Below are 17,219 nucleotides of genomic sequence, written 5' to 3' on the forward strand. Positions count from 1 at the left end.
CCAGGAGATGGAGGTTGCAGTGAGTTGAGATTGCACCACTGCACTCCAGCCTGGTAACAATGCGAGGCTCCGTCTCAAAAAAAAAAAAAAAAAAAGAAAAAAAAATCAATTTACTTTTTTTTCATTGTATGTTGAAATGAAACTAAACTGATCTACTTTAAAGTTAAAGGTGTACTTTAAAAAGACAATTTTACACGGCTGTAAGAAAGAATGAAATCATGTCCTTTGCAGCAACACAGATGCACCTGGAGGCAATTATCCTAAGCAAATTAATACAGAAGCAGAAGACTAAATACTGCATGTTCTCACTTAGAAGTGGGAGCTAAACATTGGGTACCCAGGGACACAAAGATAGGAACAGTAAACACTAGGAATTCCAAAAGTAAGGAGGGAGGGAAAGGAGCAAAGGCTGACAAACTACTTCTTGGGTACAGTGTTCAGTACTTCGTTGACAGAATCATTAGAAACCCAAACCTCAGCATCAGACAGTATACCTGCACCTGTACCCCCAAATCTAAAATAAAAATAAATAAAAAGAAAATGAAAAAGGATTGGCTAGCACTGGGAAGAGTAGTCTCTTTCCAGCTAGAAAGTTGTGGGTATTTTCGTTTTTTAGAGACAACTCCAGTTGCCCAGTTTGGAGTGCAGAAGCTGTCTTGGCTTGTTGCAGCCTGGACCTCACAGGCTCAGATGATTCTCCCACCTCAGCCTTTCCAATATCTGGGACTACAGGTGCACACCACTAATTTTTTTTTCTTTTTTCTTTTCTTTTTTTTTTTTTAATTTAGATGCTGGTAAGGCTTTTCTTTCCTTCCCACGATGTGTGCTGGGACACACCACTGATTTTTTAGTGGGCACATGACCAGCTAATGTTTTGTATTTCTAGTAAAGACAGGGTTTTGCCATGTTGCCCAGACTGGTCTCAAACTCTTGGACTCAAATAATTTGCCCGCCTTGGCCTCCCAAAATGCTGGGATTATAGGCATGAGCCATGTGCCTAGGCAGAAAGTTTTTTTTTAAGATGTGAAACCATCATAACATACAGAAGAATTAAAAATATTTATAGTACAGGCCAGGCATGGTGGCTCCCTGTTGTAATCTCAGGGCTTTGGAAGGTTGAGGCAAGAAGCTCATTTGAGCCTAGAAGTTTGAGGCTGCAGTGAGCAGTGATCACACCACTGCACTCCAGCCTAGCAACAGATCCAAACTCTGTCTCTTAAAAAAAAAAAATGCAATAAGAAAATCTGAAAGTTAAAAGACATACAGTTTTAGCACAGATTTCGTTTTTACTGAAGTTGTTCCAGCTCAGGCCAGCATGATGCAAGGAAGTACAGTTGACACTTCAAACAGTATATCCCCATTTGGACCGAAGACATTGTCTCCTATCCCTGCCAGCTCCTGGTGATAACTCCAGTTTGCGCTGTCTATCCTTTCCAACCTCCACAGGCTGTTTCTTTCAGATAAGGAATTTCCCTTTATAAACCCGTCAGCCGACTATGACTGTGCTCTATTTTGTTTCTCATTTGTTTCTGTAAGCCGATCTGTTCCTGAACAGTTTCTGTTTATTGATTTGACCTTTATTTTATTGAGTGCTTGTAATAAATCCTGAATGCCACTTATTGAAGGATTTTTAATATTTCTCCTCTCTGATGTACAGGATTCCAAAAGAGGATTTGGAATTGCAGTGTCTGGAGGCAGAGACAACCCCCACTTTGAAAATGGAGAAACGTCAATTGTCATTTCTGATGTGCTCCCGGGTGGGCCTGCCGATGGGCTGCTCCAGTAGGTGTCCGCCCTCGCCCCTGCCAGCCCCACTGGTTGGCCCTAGGCAGGGTGTTTGGTCGATATCCACTTTATAAAAAAAAGAGAAAGCAACACACTTTTATATAATATTTGAAAAGTCTTCAAGCTGGAATGGAAGCCATCACATATGACGTTTGAACAATGTCCAAACCTTGGGAATACCCCAGCTTTGGAGCAAGGAGGGCAGTTGTTTCATAGGAAGATAGTTCCTAACATCCCTCCTAGGTTTAGGAATCATTTCTGAACATGGAGTTTTAAATTGGCATGCTTCTTACCCCTAATGTTTACCTAACACTGTTTATATTTGTTTTAATTTATATATATATATATATATATATATATATATATATATATATATATATTTAAAGCCAGTCAAATTTAGCAGTGGGGGGTTGTATACCAACTTTAATGACATTAATGTTAATAAGTTCTGATAACCCACTACCATCGGACCAGCCTTAATTTATAATCTTTAAGAATTTAATGAGGAGACTTTGGTTTATTGATTATCTTATTTGTAAGAGGGATATGGAAGTTGAGAAAATTTGCTATAGGAAAACCACAAGTTTTCCAACTGCCAGCTTTCTGGCCTGAAGAGGTAATGCCATTTAATTTTATTTTTTTTAATTAATTTTTTTTTTTTTTTTTTGAGACAGAGTCTCTCTGTTGCCCAGTCTGGAGTGCAGCAATGCGATCTCAGCTCACTACAACCATCACCTTCTGAGTTCAAGTGATTCTCTCCTGCCTCAGCCACCCAAGTGGCTGGAATTATAGGTGCCTGCCACCACACCCAGCTAATTTTTGTATTTTTAGTAGAGACAGGGTTTCTTTATTAAAAATCCAAAAGACCAGGTAACTCCTGACCTCAAGTGATCTGCCCACCTCAGCCTCCCAAAGTGCTGGGATTACAGGCATGAGCCACCACACCTGGCTGGTAATACCATTTTAAATGATGCATGCCTGATTCCCTCAGGATAAATTCTTAGGACAAAATCTAAAGCTAACTATATGGCTGCATTGGCTAAATAGCTCAAAAGTTTAGGTTCTATTGGTGTTGAAAGCTTCTGTGAGCTAAGCACAGTGGCTTACGCTTATAATCCTGCCCTTTGGGAGCCTGAGGTAGGAGGAACGCTTGAGGCCACGTGTTCAAGACCAGCCTGGGCAACATAGTGAGACCCTGTTGTGATGGCATGCACCCACTCGGGTCCCAGCTACTCCAGAAGCTGAGGTGGGGAATCCTTTGAGCTCAGGAAGTTGAGGTTGCAGTGAGCTATGATCAGTCATGTTACTGCACTCCATCCTGGGGAAGAGAGGGAAAACATGCTTCTTAAAAATTAAAATTATGATTAAGAAAGCCTCTATAGTCTTATCAAAGTTAGTAGTCTTTCATATGGAGAAATGCAAAATTTTAAAGTAATGTTTGGGGTGAACTGGAGCAATAGGATTCTATGATCTCAAAATTTCTTTAAGAATCTGAGACAAGCTCTTGGCCCTTTTCCTGCACAAAAGCACAAATGGATATACACCTACTTTGAGGGAGTGTTTTTAGATTTTTCTGAAGCCCACGGTTCACCCCAGGCAATAGGGGACTTTTTTTTTTTTTTTTTTGGTGTTTGGACCTCACCATCATCAAGTACCTCCTGGTGTGATCCTGTGGTTGAGGGAAATCGGGCCTGTCTCTTCCCAGATGATTTCCATTTAGACACTCAAAATTGAACTGTGTGGCTCCCAGTTCCTTTTCTTGGATGATCTCAGTCCAAGCTGACTGGGCCTTGGGCGCCACCAAACACTGAGCCCTTTAGAAAGCCTTTCAGGTCGATTTGCTGCTTCTATTTGTTCCTAGATAAATGATTTACAATGAATAGATGGGAGTTTTTCATGACCCATTTTTATTTCTTGTTTACAGAGAAAATGACAGAGTGGTCATGGTCAATGGCACCCCCATGGAGGATGTGCTTCATTCGTTTGCAGTTCAGCAGCTCAGAAAAAGTGGGAAGGTCGCTGCTATTGTAAGTACTGGGTTTGCTCTCAGCTTGCCTCAATAGCGTTTGTTTTTTTGCCCAGAAGAAAATTACCCCTTGCTTTTAAGCATTTGACAGAATTAAGTAACCTAAGTAAGGACTGCTGTTCTTGGATCCTCAGTACTTTCGGAGGGTGTGAAGATGTGTGTAAGTTATCCTCTGGCCTTTCCTTGTGTCTTCTCCTGAGGCCAGTAATTCTCTGATCTGAGTGAGTTTTCGTTAGGAACCAAGTTAGGCAATTGTTCCCTAAGAGGATTAGCTAGATTCAGAATACTGGTGAAACAGTATTAATTGGCCGGGCATGGTGGCTCACGCCTGTAATCCCAGCACACTGGGAGGCCAATGCGGGCAGATCACGTGAGGTCAGGAGCTCGAAACCAGCCTGACTGACACGGAGAAACCCCGTCTATACTAAAAACACAAAAATTAGCCAGGCATGTCTGTAATCCCAACTACCCGGGAGGCTGAGGCAGGAGAATGGCTTAAACCCACAAGGCGGAGGTTGCAGTGAGCCGATACCGTGCCCTTGCACTCCAGCCTGGGCAACAGGGAGGTGTGTTATATCCTCAGAGACTAAGAGTTTCATTAGAAGACAGTCTGTAGTCTTCATTCATCTATTCATTCACTCATTCATTCACTGGCTGAGAACTGTGAGCTGGATGCCACTAGGCCCTGGGGCCAATCTGTGCTGCAAGGTGTGTTCACTCCAGTGGGGCAGATAGACATGCAAAATGAGAATGGCAATAAAGTTGCTTAGGGGCAATACTAGTAGGGATATACCCAAATGTATGGTATTCAGTGTTTTTCAATTTTATATTATGAAGATTGTCAAACAAAAAGGAAAGTGGAAAGATCAGTGTAATATTTCTCTTCTAAAATATTACTATTCTGCCATCTTTACTTGGTCTCTGTATATATATAAACACTGACGCCTTTTTTTTGTAACAGAGTTTCACTCTTATTGCCTAGGCTGGAGTACAATGGCAAGACCTCGACTCACCGCAACCTCCACCTCCCAGGTTCAAGTGATTCTCCTGCCTCAGCCTCCCAAATAGCTGGGATTACAGACATGTGCCACCATGCTCAGCTAATTTTTTGTATTTTTAGTAGAGACAGGGTTTCTCCATGTTGGTTAGGCTGGTCTCAAAATCCTGACCTCAGGTGATCCACCTGCCTTGGCCTCCCAAGGTGCTGGAATTACAGGCATGAACCACCACACCCAGCCAACACCCGTGTCTTTTTAGCCAACCTTTTGAAGGAAAGTTACAGGCATGACAGTTTATTTCTACTTAACTTCACATGCATTTCCTAAGAATGAGGACATTCCTCTATGTAATACTACTATTGGATCTAAGAAAAGTAGTAACTTTACAGTGTCATCTAATATGCAGTCCATAGCTCAACATGTATTCTTCATTTTTACAGGTGGGATTTTGTTGTGTTTCCCAGGCTGGTCTTGATCTCCTGGGTTTGAGCAATCCTTCCACCTCAGCCTCCCAAAGTGCCGGGATTACAGGTGTGAGCCACCACACCTAGCCGTCAAAATGTCTTTGATAGATGTTGTTTTCTTCCCTATCCAGGATCCAAAGTTCACTCATTGCATATAATCATTATCTCTTTAGTTCTTTTAATCTAGAGGATTCCCTCTTTCCCCTTGCCTCTCTTCCCCACTCCCCACTTTGGAAATGGCATTGGGCCAGGCTTAGTGGTTCATGCAGCACTTTGGGAGATGGAGGTGGGCAGATCACCTGAGGTCATGAGTTCAAGACCATCCTGGCCAACATGGTGAAACCTCGTCTCTACTAAAAATAGAAAAATTAGCCAGGCATGGTTGTGTGCGCCTGTAGTCCCAGCCATTCAGGAGGCTGAGGCACAAGAATCACTTGAACCTGGGAGGCTGAGGTTGGAGTGAGCTGGCACACTCCAACTTGGGCAACAGAGTGAGACTCTATCTCAATAAAAAATAAAAAATTAAATAAAAATGGCATTGACTTCTCTTCCTTACAGTTTTTAAAATTTATGCATAATGCATAGTTGCAGGGTGGATTTGATTAATACATTCATATGATTTGTGAAATTCAAATCAGTGTATTTTTCATCACCTTAAATATTTGTCTTTATGGTACAAACATTCAGATTATTCTCTTCTAATTGTTTTGGAATGTACAGCAGATTCCTGTAAGCTATAGTCACCCTACAGAGCTAATATGAGGTCTTACTTCTTTCATCAGACCATGTATTGTACGCATCAATCAACTTCTCTTCATCCCCCCTCTCCCCTTAGGCAGCTGTATATAGAATGTCGCACTTTCTGGATTTTTGTTTGAGTTTTGTAACTTAGTGGTTTGGTTGAGGCTCTGAGGCCTTTCAAACTTGCGTAGAAGCAGATTTTGGAGGTACTGTTTTATTACTACCTTAATTCAAGGCACTGTACTCAGAGCTTCACCATGATTGTCTTATTCTAACCTGTGAGATTTTTATTCTCCATTTCCAGATGAGGAACCTGAACCTTAGTGAGTCCGCAGGGATACAGTTTCACTGAAAGCAGAACCAGGGCTCTTAACCACTGCCTTCCCCACGTTCAGTTGTGATTGTCCTGCGTCCACACTGAGTTTGTTTTGATAACAGGTGGTCAAGAGGCCCCGGAAGGTCCAGGTGGCCCCGCTGCAGGCCAGCCCTCCCCTGGATCAGGATGATCGGGCTTTTGAGGTGATGGACGAGTTTGACGGCAGAAGTTTCCGCAGTGGGTATAGCGAGAGAAGCCGGCTGAGCAGCCATGGGGAGCGCAGCCGCAGCTGGGAGGACAGCCCGGAAAGGGGACGTCCCCACGAGCGGGCCCGGAGCCGGGAGCGGGACCTCAGCCGAGACCGGAGCCGCGGCCGGAGCCTGGAGCGGGGCCTGGACCATGACCATGGTCGCACCCGAGACCGCAGCCGTGGCCGGAGCCTGGAGCGGGGCCTGGACCACGACTTTGGGCCATCCCGGGACTGCGACCGTGACCGCAGCCGCGGCCGGAGCATTGACCAGGACTACGAACGGTCCTATCGCCAGGCCTACGACCCGGACTACGACCGGGCTTACAGCCCAGAGTACAGGCGCGGGGCCCCTCACGATGGCCGCTTCCGGGGGCCCCGGAGCCGCAGCCGCGAGCTCCCACGCTCACGCAGCCCCAGCACAGAGCTGAGGGGGCGGCCGGGGCCCGTTGGAGTCCTTCTGACGAAAAGCAGAGCGAACGAAGGTAGGCATGTTTAATGCAGGAAGAAAAGCACCGTTGTAATAGGAATAGCTAACTTTTTTTTCTTTCTTTCTTTTCTTTTCTTTCTTTCTTTCTTTTTTTTTTTTTTTTTTTTTTTGAGACGGAGTTTCGCTCTTGTTACCCAGGCTGGAGTGCAATGGCGCCATCTCGGCTCACCGCAACCTCCGCCTCCTGGGTTCAAGCAATTCTCCTGCCTCAGCCTCCTGAGTAGCTGGGATTACAGGCACAAGCCACCATGCCCAGCTAATGTTTTGTATTTTTAGTAGAGATGGGGTTTCACCATGATGACCAGGATGGTCTCGATCTCTTGACCTCGTGATCCACCCGCCTCGGCCTCCCAAAGTGCTGGGATTACAGGCTTGAGCCAGCGCGCCTGGCTTCTTTCTTTATTTTCTTAATAGACTCTTACTCTGTCGCCCAGGTTGTAGTGCAGTGGCGTGATCTCGGCTCACTGCAACCTCCGTCTCCCAGGTCCAAGTGATTCTCGTGTCCTAGCCTCCTGAGTAGCTGGGACTACAGGTGCCCACCACCATGCCCAGCTAATTTTGTATTTTTAATAGAGAGGGGTTTCAACATGTTGGCCAGGCTGGTCTCGAACCCCTGAGTGCAAGTGATCCATCCATCTTGGCCCCTTACAGTGCTGGGATTATAGGCTTGACCATGCCTGGCCAGCAATAGCCAACTCTGTTTTGTTTTGTGTTTTTTGTTTTGTTTTGTTTTGTTTGTTTGGTTTGGTTTGGTTTGGTTTGGTTGGTTTGGTTTGGTTTGGTTTGGTTTGGTTTGTTGGTTTGTTTTGTTTTGTTTTGTTTTGTTTTGTTTGTTTTGTTGTGACAGAGTCTCATGTCTCACTCTGTTGCCCAGGCTGGAGTGCAGTGGCGTGATCTCGGCTCACTGCAACCTCCACCTCCCGGGTTCAAGCAATTTTCCTGATTCAGCTTCCACTTGTAGCTGGGATTAGAGGTATGCACTATGGGAGGCTTAGATGGGCATATCACTTGAGGTCAGGAGTTCCAGACCAGCCTGGCCAACATGATGAAATCCCATCTCTACTAAAAATACAAAAATTGCTGGGCGTGGTGGCGGGTGCCTATAATCCCTGCTTCTCAGGAGGCGGAGGTTGCAGTGAGCAGAGATTGTGCCACTGCACTCCAGCCTGGGTGACAGAGAGAGACTCTGTCTTAACAACAACAACAACAACAACAAAACCCATGGGGTGGGACCCCAGAGTTTCTTTGTTAATAAGCTCTCCTGGTGGCCTTGCTGCACCTCAGGTGGAAAACCACAGTGGACAGTACTCTGCCTAATCATGATTGAGTTTCTGCTCTATGCCAGGGCCTATACTGAATATTCTCTTATGTAGTCCTTACAAGAACCCTTTGTGTTAGGAGGTTTCATTCCTGTTTTACACGTGAGTAATACCATGATACAAAAGATGTTATTTATTTATTTTTGATATGGGGTCTCACTCTGTCACCCAGGCTGAAGTGCAGTGGCATGATCTCGGCTCACTGCAACTTCCACCTCCTGGGCTCAAGCAGTCCTCCCACCTCAGCTTCCACCACCTGCAGTAGCTAGCTGGGACTACAGGCATGCACCACCACCACGCATCGCTAACTTACTGTTGTTATTATTATTATTATTATTATTATACTTTAAGTAATTTTTTGTTTTTTTAGATAGAGATGGGGTTTTACCATGTTGCCCAGTCTAGGATCCACATGCCTTGGTTGGAATTACAAAGTGCTTACAGATTTGAGCCAACATGCCAAGCTATACAGAGGAGTTTATAGGGGACATTTATAGGTGAGGAGTCTAAAACTCAGACTGAGGAAGTAACTTGCCCATGTCTGGAAGCCAGTAAATAAGGGTGGAGCTGGAGCTCAAACTCCATCCTCTGGAAATAGGTGGTTGGAAACAAGTAGGTGAGTGAACAGGGCTTTTGAGCCTAGTGTTGAAATAGTCCTACCATCATTTCTTGTCTTCTTTTTTTTTTTTTTTGAGATGGAATTTTGCTCTTGTTGCTCAGGCTGGAATGCAATGGCACTATCTCAGCTTACCGTAACCTCCACCTTCCAGGTTCAAGCGATTCTCCTGCCTCAGCCTCCCAAGTAGCTGGGATTACAGGCATGCAGCTAATTTTGTATTTTTAGTACAGACAGGGTTTCTCCATATTTGTCAGGCTGGTCTTGAACTCCCAGCCTCAGGTGATCTGCCTGCCTCAGCCTCCCAAAGTGCTGGTATTACAGGTGTGAACCACCTCACCTGGCCACTTGTCTTCTGACTTTTAAGATTCCTTGTAGCATGTAACATTTTAAATCTTTTGTTTTCTTAATTGTTCTCATTCTAAAAGGAAAAAAAGAGCACCTGAGGATGCAAAGGATGTTTTAGGTTTGGGATTTGGATTTTGATAGCCTATTACGTGAGAGAGTTTGTTTTCTTTGGTTTTTCATGAAGAGTTGAGTTATGTTACTAGGTGCCTATTGAAATAACTGAAGAATAATGCAAAGATGTGAATAGTGAGATACCTGGCGTCCAGTCCATGAAAATAAATGGGAATGTTGAGATTGCAGTATCTCCCTGAAGAATGTGAATCTTAGGAAGTGTAAGGATTTCACAGTGTTTTTTTCCTGGAGTATAGTGGCAGCATCTCGGCTCACTGCAACCCCCATCTCCCAGGTTCAAGTAATTCTCCTGCCTCAGCCTCCCAAGTAGCTGGGAATACAGGCACCCATCACCAGGCCTGACTGATTTTTGTACTTTTAGTGGAGATGGGGTTTCGCCATGTAGGCCAGGTTGGTCTCGAACCCTGATCTCAGGTGATCTGCTCACCTTGGCCTCCCAAAGTGCTGGGATTATAGGCATGAGTCCCTGTGTCCGGCCAGTTCCACTTTATAAAAGAAAAATTTTTTCTATCTTTTGTTAAGATTGCACAATAATTTGGCTGTCATTGTCTAGGGTTGTATAAGAATTAATCTTTAAGGAAATCCAACAGTAAGTGAGACCTGCATTTGATTAAGAAAAAATATGATCCAGCCGGGCGCAGTGGCTCAAGCCTGTAATCCCAGCACTTTAGGAGGCCGAGGCGGGTGGATCATGAGGTCAAGAGATTGAGACCATCCTGGTCAACATGGTGAAACCCTGTCTCTATTAAAAATACAAAAAATTAGCTGAGCATGGTGGTGTGTGCCTGTAATCCCAGCTACTCAGGAGGCCGAGGCAGGAGAATTGCCTGAACCCAGGAGGCGGAGGTTGTGGTGCCGAGATCGCGCCATTGCCCTCCAGCCTGGGTAACAAGAGCGAAACTCCGTCTCAAAAAAAAACCACCACCACCACCAACAACAACAAAAAACAAGAACAAAAACAAAAACAAAAACAAAGACAAAATATGATCCATTCATATGACCAGCTATTACATTTCACAGCACCAGTTGCCTTTCTGAGGAGCTGGTCAACTGATTTTTTTATCTTCATTTGTGAAATGCCCGTATACATACCAGTAGATCTGTTTGCAAAATTATAATGAGCGTATTTTTTAAGAGGAAAATGCCAGAGAGACGTTATCACCCAGCCTTCTGTTCTGGGCTGTGAAGCCGTTTGACCACTAGGGGTCGCCATTCATGAAAGTAGCTTTGCCCTTCCCTTATTCCTTTCTTGACTATCAGCTTCCTCGAGGGCTAGGCATGGACCACAACACTTCTAATCATTGTGGTAAGATCTGGCTGACAAGTTTACCGTAAATCATTTGAAACTTATTTTAAAATCGACTTCATACCTTGCCTGAATTGTAGAAGTTACTTTGTTTTGTAATTACAAGATTTTTAGTCTGAACAATAATACAAGATTTGAAGGTGTGTGTTTTAAAATCTGCTCTGTCATGAGGTCAGGAGATCAAGATCATCCTGGCTGACATGGTGAAACCCCATCTCTACTAAAAAATTCAAAAAATTAGTAGCCGGACATGGTGATACGCACCTGTAGTCGTGGCTACTCAGGAGGCCGAGGCAGGGGACTCGTCTGAACCCAGGAGGCGGAGGTTGCAGTGAGCCAAGATCACGCCACTGCACTCCAGCCTGGTGACAGAGCAAGACTCTGTCTCAGAAACAACAACAGCAACAAAAACCCTGCTCTGTTGTGGTAGTTTCTTAAATTTGAAAATTTATTCTTTAAATAATGTATTTTTACAAGTTTGTTAAGTAAAACCAGAATAGTCTAAATGGCACTGAAAGTACTTAAAAATATGCATACTTAGTAATTACAGTGTTTTTTCTTTTGATAGCAATTCAGAGTCCATACACCCTCAAAGCTATGCTGGTTTTAGTTAAACGCTTTATTAATTGCTTTGTCTGACTTCTTTACCCCTTTTCTTTACTTACTGGATTCCTTTCAGTGCCAAGCTCCATGTAATCTAAAATGCTAGATTGTGCTATTTGCAGTGACTTCCTGTAGGCAGGCTCATTGCCATCAGAACATGCCCATTAAGGTGTGCTGAATTGTTTTTTTTCTCCCCAACATTTTATTTGAAAAGTGTTAATTTGGCCAGGCACCGTGACTCACACCCATAATCCCAGCACTTTGGGAGGCTGAGGCTGGCAGATCACCTGAGGTCAGGAGTTTGAGACCAGCCTGACCAACATAGTGAAACCCCATCTCTGCTAAAATACAAAAACTAGCTGGACATGGTGGTGGGCGCCTATAATTCCAGCTACTCTGGAGACTGAGGCAGGAGAATCGCTTGAACCCAGGAGGTAGAAGTTGCAGTAAGCCGAGATCACGCCACTGCACTCCAGCCTGGGTGACAGAGCAAGACTCTGTCTCAAAAAAAAAAAAAAAAAGAAAAGAAAAGAAAAATGGTAATTTTTATAGCAAATACACATATAACCTTCTCCTCGTTTTACCAATTATTAACATTCTGCCACACTTACTTTTTTTTTTTCCTACTCCTTTTTATTTATTTTTTTCTTTCCTTCTACTCTATCACCCTCCGTGTCTCTCTCAGTAGGTTTTTTGGTACTATTTAAGTAAGTTGCAGCAACTCACCGTTACCTATACATATTTCAGAGGTATCCTCCAAGGATAGGAATATTCTTCTACATCAGTCACTGTAATACCATGATCACACTTAAGAAAGTTAACATTAATATCCCTTTCATATATAATAATTTCTTTTTGGATTGCTCCAAAATCATGTAATTCATTCCCCTCCTCCCACCCCCTACTGGATCAGGGATCTATGATGGTTCATACGTTGCATTTGGTTTTTATGTCTCTTTGAATCTAGAACAATTCCTCTTTCTTTTTTGTTTTTTATTGCATTGACTTTTTTGAAGAGTTCAGTCATCATACAGAATTTCCTAGATATAAAATTAACTTTTTATTGCTTATTTTAAAATAGTCCTATAAACCAGACTAAGTTTTCTGAACAAGTTGATGACATACGTGTATGTTTATGTGTTTGTCTCCTACTAGAGTATGGTCTCCGGCTTGGGAGTCAGATCTTCATAAAGGAAATGACCAGAACGGGTCTGGCAACTAAAGATGGCAACCTTCACGAAGGAGACATAATTCTCAAGGTGGGTAGATGAGGGCAGAGAACAACAGTGCGCATACTGGCATTCATAGCCTGCATTTCCACATTCAAGCACCAACACGGTGAGACTTAGCTGCGACGAGAGTCAGTGATAAGACAGAGGTGGCAAGAACAGCATAATGAGATTATTTTTTCAGAGAAAACAGACATGGAGGGTTGTAACAGTTGAATGTCAGTTTAGAAAACAAAAACTAAAAACTCCATGAATATTGTTTTCTTTCTTCTTTATTTAAAGTTTAGATCATTATTCCCCAAACTAAGGAAAGAGGAGAAGGCAAGTTGGTTATATATTAATGCTGAATAATTAATAGGTCTTGTAAACCTCTCCAGTCAGGAAACACATTCCAGTAGTAAACCAAACCATCGTCTTGAGCTTGGAACTTAAATAAATTAGCAGAGTAACTTACACCTGTGTTTGGGATCCAGGCATACAGGATTATATTGAATTTAAAGGACAATTCATTTTTATTAAGTCATCCTAAAGCCAATATCTGAATATCTGAGCAAAGCCTTTACATTTTTAGAAGGGGAAAATATAAATTTTCTACTGTGAATAATTTTATTGCATTTAACATTACCATTCTTCATACACACAGATTAATGGGACTGTAACTGAGAACATGTCTTTAACGGATGCTCGAAAATTGATAGAAAAGTCAAGAGGAAAACTACAGCTAGTGGTGTTGAGAGATAGCCAGCAGACCCTCATCAACATCCCACCATTAAACGACAGTGACTCAGAAATAGAAGGTAAAGGAAAAGGCTGTAAGCTTAGCTGGAAGTAAGGAAGGCCATTGCTTCCTCATTCTTCTATTTAGTGTAGCTATCCAGTTGGAAGTTAAATGTCCAAGGAAAGCACCCCTTTAAACCTTAACCCTCAAAGGTTTGTTGTTATTTGCTTATTAATGTGCCTATTGAAATTAGGTTTTCAATATAAAATTCTGGTGCACTTGTGAACTCTCAGAGAACTATTGATTAGGCCACTGAAAGCAAAACTGGTCAGCAAAAAAAAAAAAAAAAAATGTGTGTTTGAGTGGTTCAAAGAACTAAACATATAATTTATATATTTGCAAATTGTTCTTTATTTATTTTTTGAGATGGAATCTCACTCTGTTCCCTAGGCTGGAGTGCAGTGGCACGATCTTGGCTCACTGCAACCTCTGCCTCCCTTGGTTCAAGTGATTCTTCTGTCTCAGCCTCCTGAGTAGCTGGGATTACAGGCGTGCGACACCATACCTGGCTAATTTTTGTATTTTTAGTAGAGATGGGATTTTGCCATGTTGGCCAGGCTGGTCTCGAACTCCTGACCTTGTGATCTGCCCCCCTCATCCTCCCAAAGTGCTGGGATTACAGGCGTGAGCCACCGGGCATGGCCTTAATTGCTCATTCTTAGAAGTGGCTATTAATATTTCTAATAGAGAAGACAATTTGGAGGATAGCTGAAACAGGTGGATGCTAAAAAAAGAACCAAAATGGCTAATACTGTGGCATTCATTAGTTAGCAGTCTGTATCACTTCTTCCCTTGTAAAGAGCTATATTCATTATTTGAATATGAATTTTACATGGGATAATATTTTAACCTTGTAAAAATTGCCAATAAAAATAATCACAATATATCCTACTGAACCATCTGCTGTTGCTTTTATGCAGAAACGTTTAGAAAATATTAAGTTAACCAAGTTGTAACACAGGCTGTTGTTGATTTATTTTTTAAGGAATTTCTTTATAAAACCTTAAAACTTAATTCAGTTTCCAGTGTATCAAAAGTTGTTGGTCACTGTTATGGTGCAGTGCGGGCAAACAAAAAGAGCATGAGGAGTAATGCCAGCATATTAGGGGGTTTACCGTTTATTTCCTTGCTACTCAGTATGTGGTCCTCCCCCCAACCCCTGAACCCAGCTGCATCTGCATAATCGGGGAACTGGATGCTACTGCCAAATCTGTCTTCCCCCCACCACTCTGCGATAACTGCGTCCTAACAAGATCCGTGGGTGATTTGTGTGCATCTTAAAGTTTGAGAAGGACTGGGCTGCTTGGGAAGAATCAGTGTACACATCTGTGATCTCATGATAGAATTTTGACTCTTCCATAGCAGTTTTGATGGAAAATGAGACAAAAGAGAAATACACAATTCTAAATTTGCCTTCCCCTTTATTAATTAATACCTTTCCCCTTAAAACAAGCACATTTTTCACTGGGGGAAGACTATTAGACTAATAGCACATTTCCTGCCTACCTCACTTCCATCTCCCAGGTTTCCCACCCAGAGAATAGCGCAATTTCTCTGGGTAGGAGAATATTTTAAATATTTTATTTGAAAGTCTTTTCTTATTTTTGAAACCAGATATCTCAGAAATAGAGTCAAACCGATCATTTTCTCCAGAGGAGAGACGCCAGCAGTATTCTGATTATGATTATCATTCCTCAAGTGAGAAGCTGAAGGAAAGGCCAAGGTAAGGTGACATGTATTTTCCCTTGTACATGTCATTGTGAATGTACACACACGTATGTATTTATGAAACTGTTATCTCGTAAAACATTAACATGTGACACATGCTTAAGTTCCAGAGAGGACACGCCGAGCAGATTGTCCAAGATGGGTGCGACACCCACTCCCTTTAAGTCCACAGGGGATCTTGCAGCTGCAGTTGTCTCAGAGACCAAGAAGGAACCCACGTATCAAGAGGACTCCCCAGGTCAGCCCTTAAGACCACTCGGTTTCACCAGTTGTGTTCAGAATTGTGTGCTTGCACAGCCATAACAAAGAGTGAAATCATGTCCTTTGCAGCCACATGGATGTAGCTGGAGGCCATTATCCTCAGCGAATTGACATGGGAATAGAAAACCACATAGCACATGTGCTCACTTTTAAGTGGGAGCTAAACACTGGGAACATATGGACATAAAGATGGCAATAACAGAAACTGGGGACAACTAGAGGCGGAGATGAAAAGGGTTGAAAAACTATTAGGTACCACGTTCCCACCTGGGTGACAGGATCAGTTGTATCCCAAACCTCAGCGTCACGCAGTATACTTCTGTAACAAACCTGCATGTGTGTGCCCTGAATCTAAAATAAAAGTTGAAATTATAAATAGATACGTAAATACATATATAGTATACATATATGTGTGTATGTATGTATACATATATGTATATTTATATGTATACGTGTATATGTGTTTGTATACACATATGTATATAGGCACATATAAATAAATGTGTACTTAATTCCAGAGGGTGGCTGAAAGGGAAGAGAGAAATAAAAAATTATATGTGGAAGAGACCTTCCTTTCCCTCTTTTGATGTTGAAAAAATAGAAACTAATAGCCTTGTCTAAATGTCGTTAGAAGTGGCCACACGTCGTCGCATTTGACAAGTTGATGTCATTCTCTTCTCCCATTCTCAATCCTGACCTCTTCACCAACCCTTCCCCACCCTACAATTGTCATCATAATTTTATATTCATAAATATTTAAGGGGAAACTATCATTAGTATGTTTTTTAGGGCCGGGCGCGGTGGCTTACACCTGTAATCCCAGCACTTTGGGAGGCCGAGGCGGGTGGATCACGAGGTCAAGAGATCGAGACCATCCTGGTCAACATGGTGAAACCGCGTCTCTACTAAAAATACAAAAATTAGCTGGGCATGGTGGCGCGTGCCTGTAATCCCAGCTACTAGGGAGGCTGAGGCAGGAGAATTGCCTGAACCCAGGAGGCGGAGGTTGCGGTGAGCCGAGATCGCGCCATTGCACTCCAGCCTGGGTAACAAGAGTGAAACTCCGTCTCAAAAAAAAAAAAAAAAAAAAAAAAAGTATGTTTTTTAAGTAATTAAAAATTCTATGTTCTTGTACACCTTACATTTTAGAGGTTCATTTTTTTTATCTCTTGTGTTTTGAGAAACTGTTGGTACCTGCTAATGCTTCAGCGTTAAACTGCACCTTAGAGACTTGTTTTTGTTTGTGATGACATCTGTGTGGCATAGACTTACAGTTTTTGCGGAATTTGTGATTTTTATATTTAGAAACACACTTCTGCTAGTCCAGACTGATAACAGTAGATGTTTCTTAATCCACAGCTCCTCAACCAAAAGCAGCCCCGAGAACTTTTCTTCGTCCTAGTCCTGAAGATGAAGCAATATATGGGTATGTATTTCAGTCTCTCTTTGCTTTCCCTTCTTCCTTATAGCTCTGCCTCCTTAACTGAAATCCAGAAGAGGAGTGGCTTTTCGCCTAGATGGTGATTTGGCACACTCTCAGCCACCTTTAACCAACCCCTATTCCTAGTGCTGATGAGAAAGAGGAATCATTTGTAGGAAGGGCAAACTGTGGAAGTGGGTGAACTTTGTGATGTTAATGTCTGTTTATCTGCCTGTCTAGCTGCCTTTCCAGAGTGTTACTCTGAATATTTTTGTTTGCCAGATAAATTCACTCCCAAATAAGTGAAGAATTACTAAACTACGGTGCCCAGTGGTGATTGCACAGATGTGATGGTCCCAGGATCAGTCTGTGTGTGGGAGGGAGGAGGAGTGACACTGTGCTCTACACTTGA

The 17,219-nt window shown here is 42.7% G+C and overlaps 1 protein-coding gene across 4 annotated transcripts in view; it reads left to right on the top strand.

The window, feature by feature from the left end:
* TJP2 (tight junction protein 2) overlaps positions 1-17,219 on the top strand; it is a 142,626-nt gene that overhangs the window by 98,783 nt on the left and 26,624 nt on the right. For all 4 annotated transcript variants that reach the window (XM_039461280.2, XM_039461278.2, XM_074394709.1 and 1 more), the window contains 8 exons: positions 1,658-1,782; positions 3,710-3,812; positions 6,453-7,062; positions 12,547-12,650; positions 13,264-13,417; positions 15,013-15,121; positions 15,231-15,364; positions 16,747-16,813. In XM_039461280.2, coding sequence (XP_039317214.2) covers positions 1,658-1,782; positions 3,710-3,812; positions 6,453-7,062; positions 12,547-12,650; positions 13,264-13,417; positions 15,013-15,121; positions 15,231-15,364; positions 16,747-16,813 — 1,406 coding nt within the window. The remainder of the gene's footprint in view (positions 1-1,657; positions 1,783-3,709; positions 3,813-6,452; positions 7,063-12,546; positions 12,651-13,263; positions 13,418-15,012; positions 15,122-15,230; positions 15,365-16,746; positions 16,814-17,219) is intronic.

The sequence above is a fragment of the Saimiri boliviensis genome, chromosome 2 (genome assembly GCF_048565385.1).
Source record: "Saimiri boliviensis isolate mSaiBol1 chromosome 2, mSaiBol1.pri, whole genome shotgun sequence".
Taxonomy (NCBI): Eukaryota; Metazoa; Chordata; class Mammalia; order Primates; family Cebidae; genus Saimiri; species Saimiri boliviensis.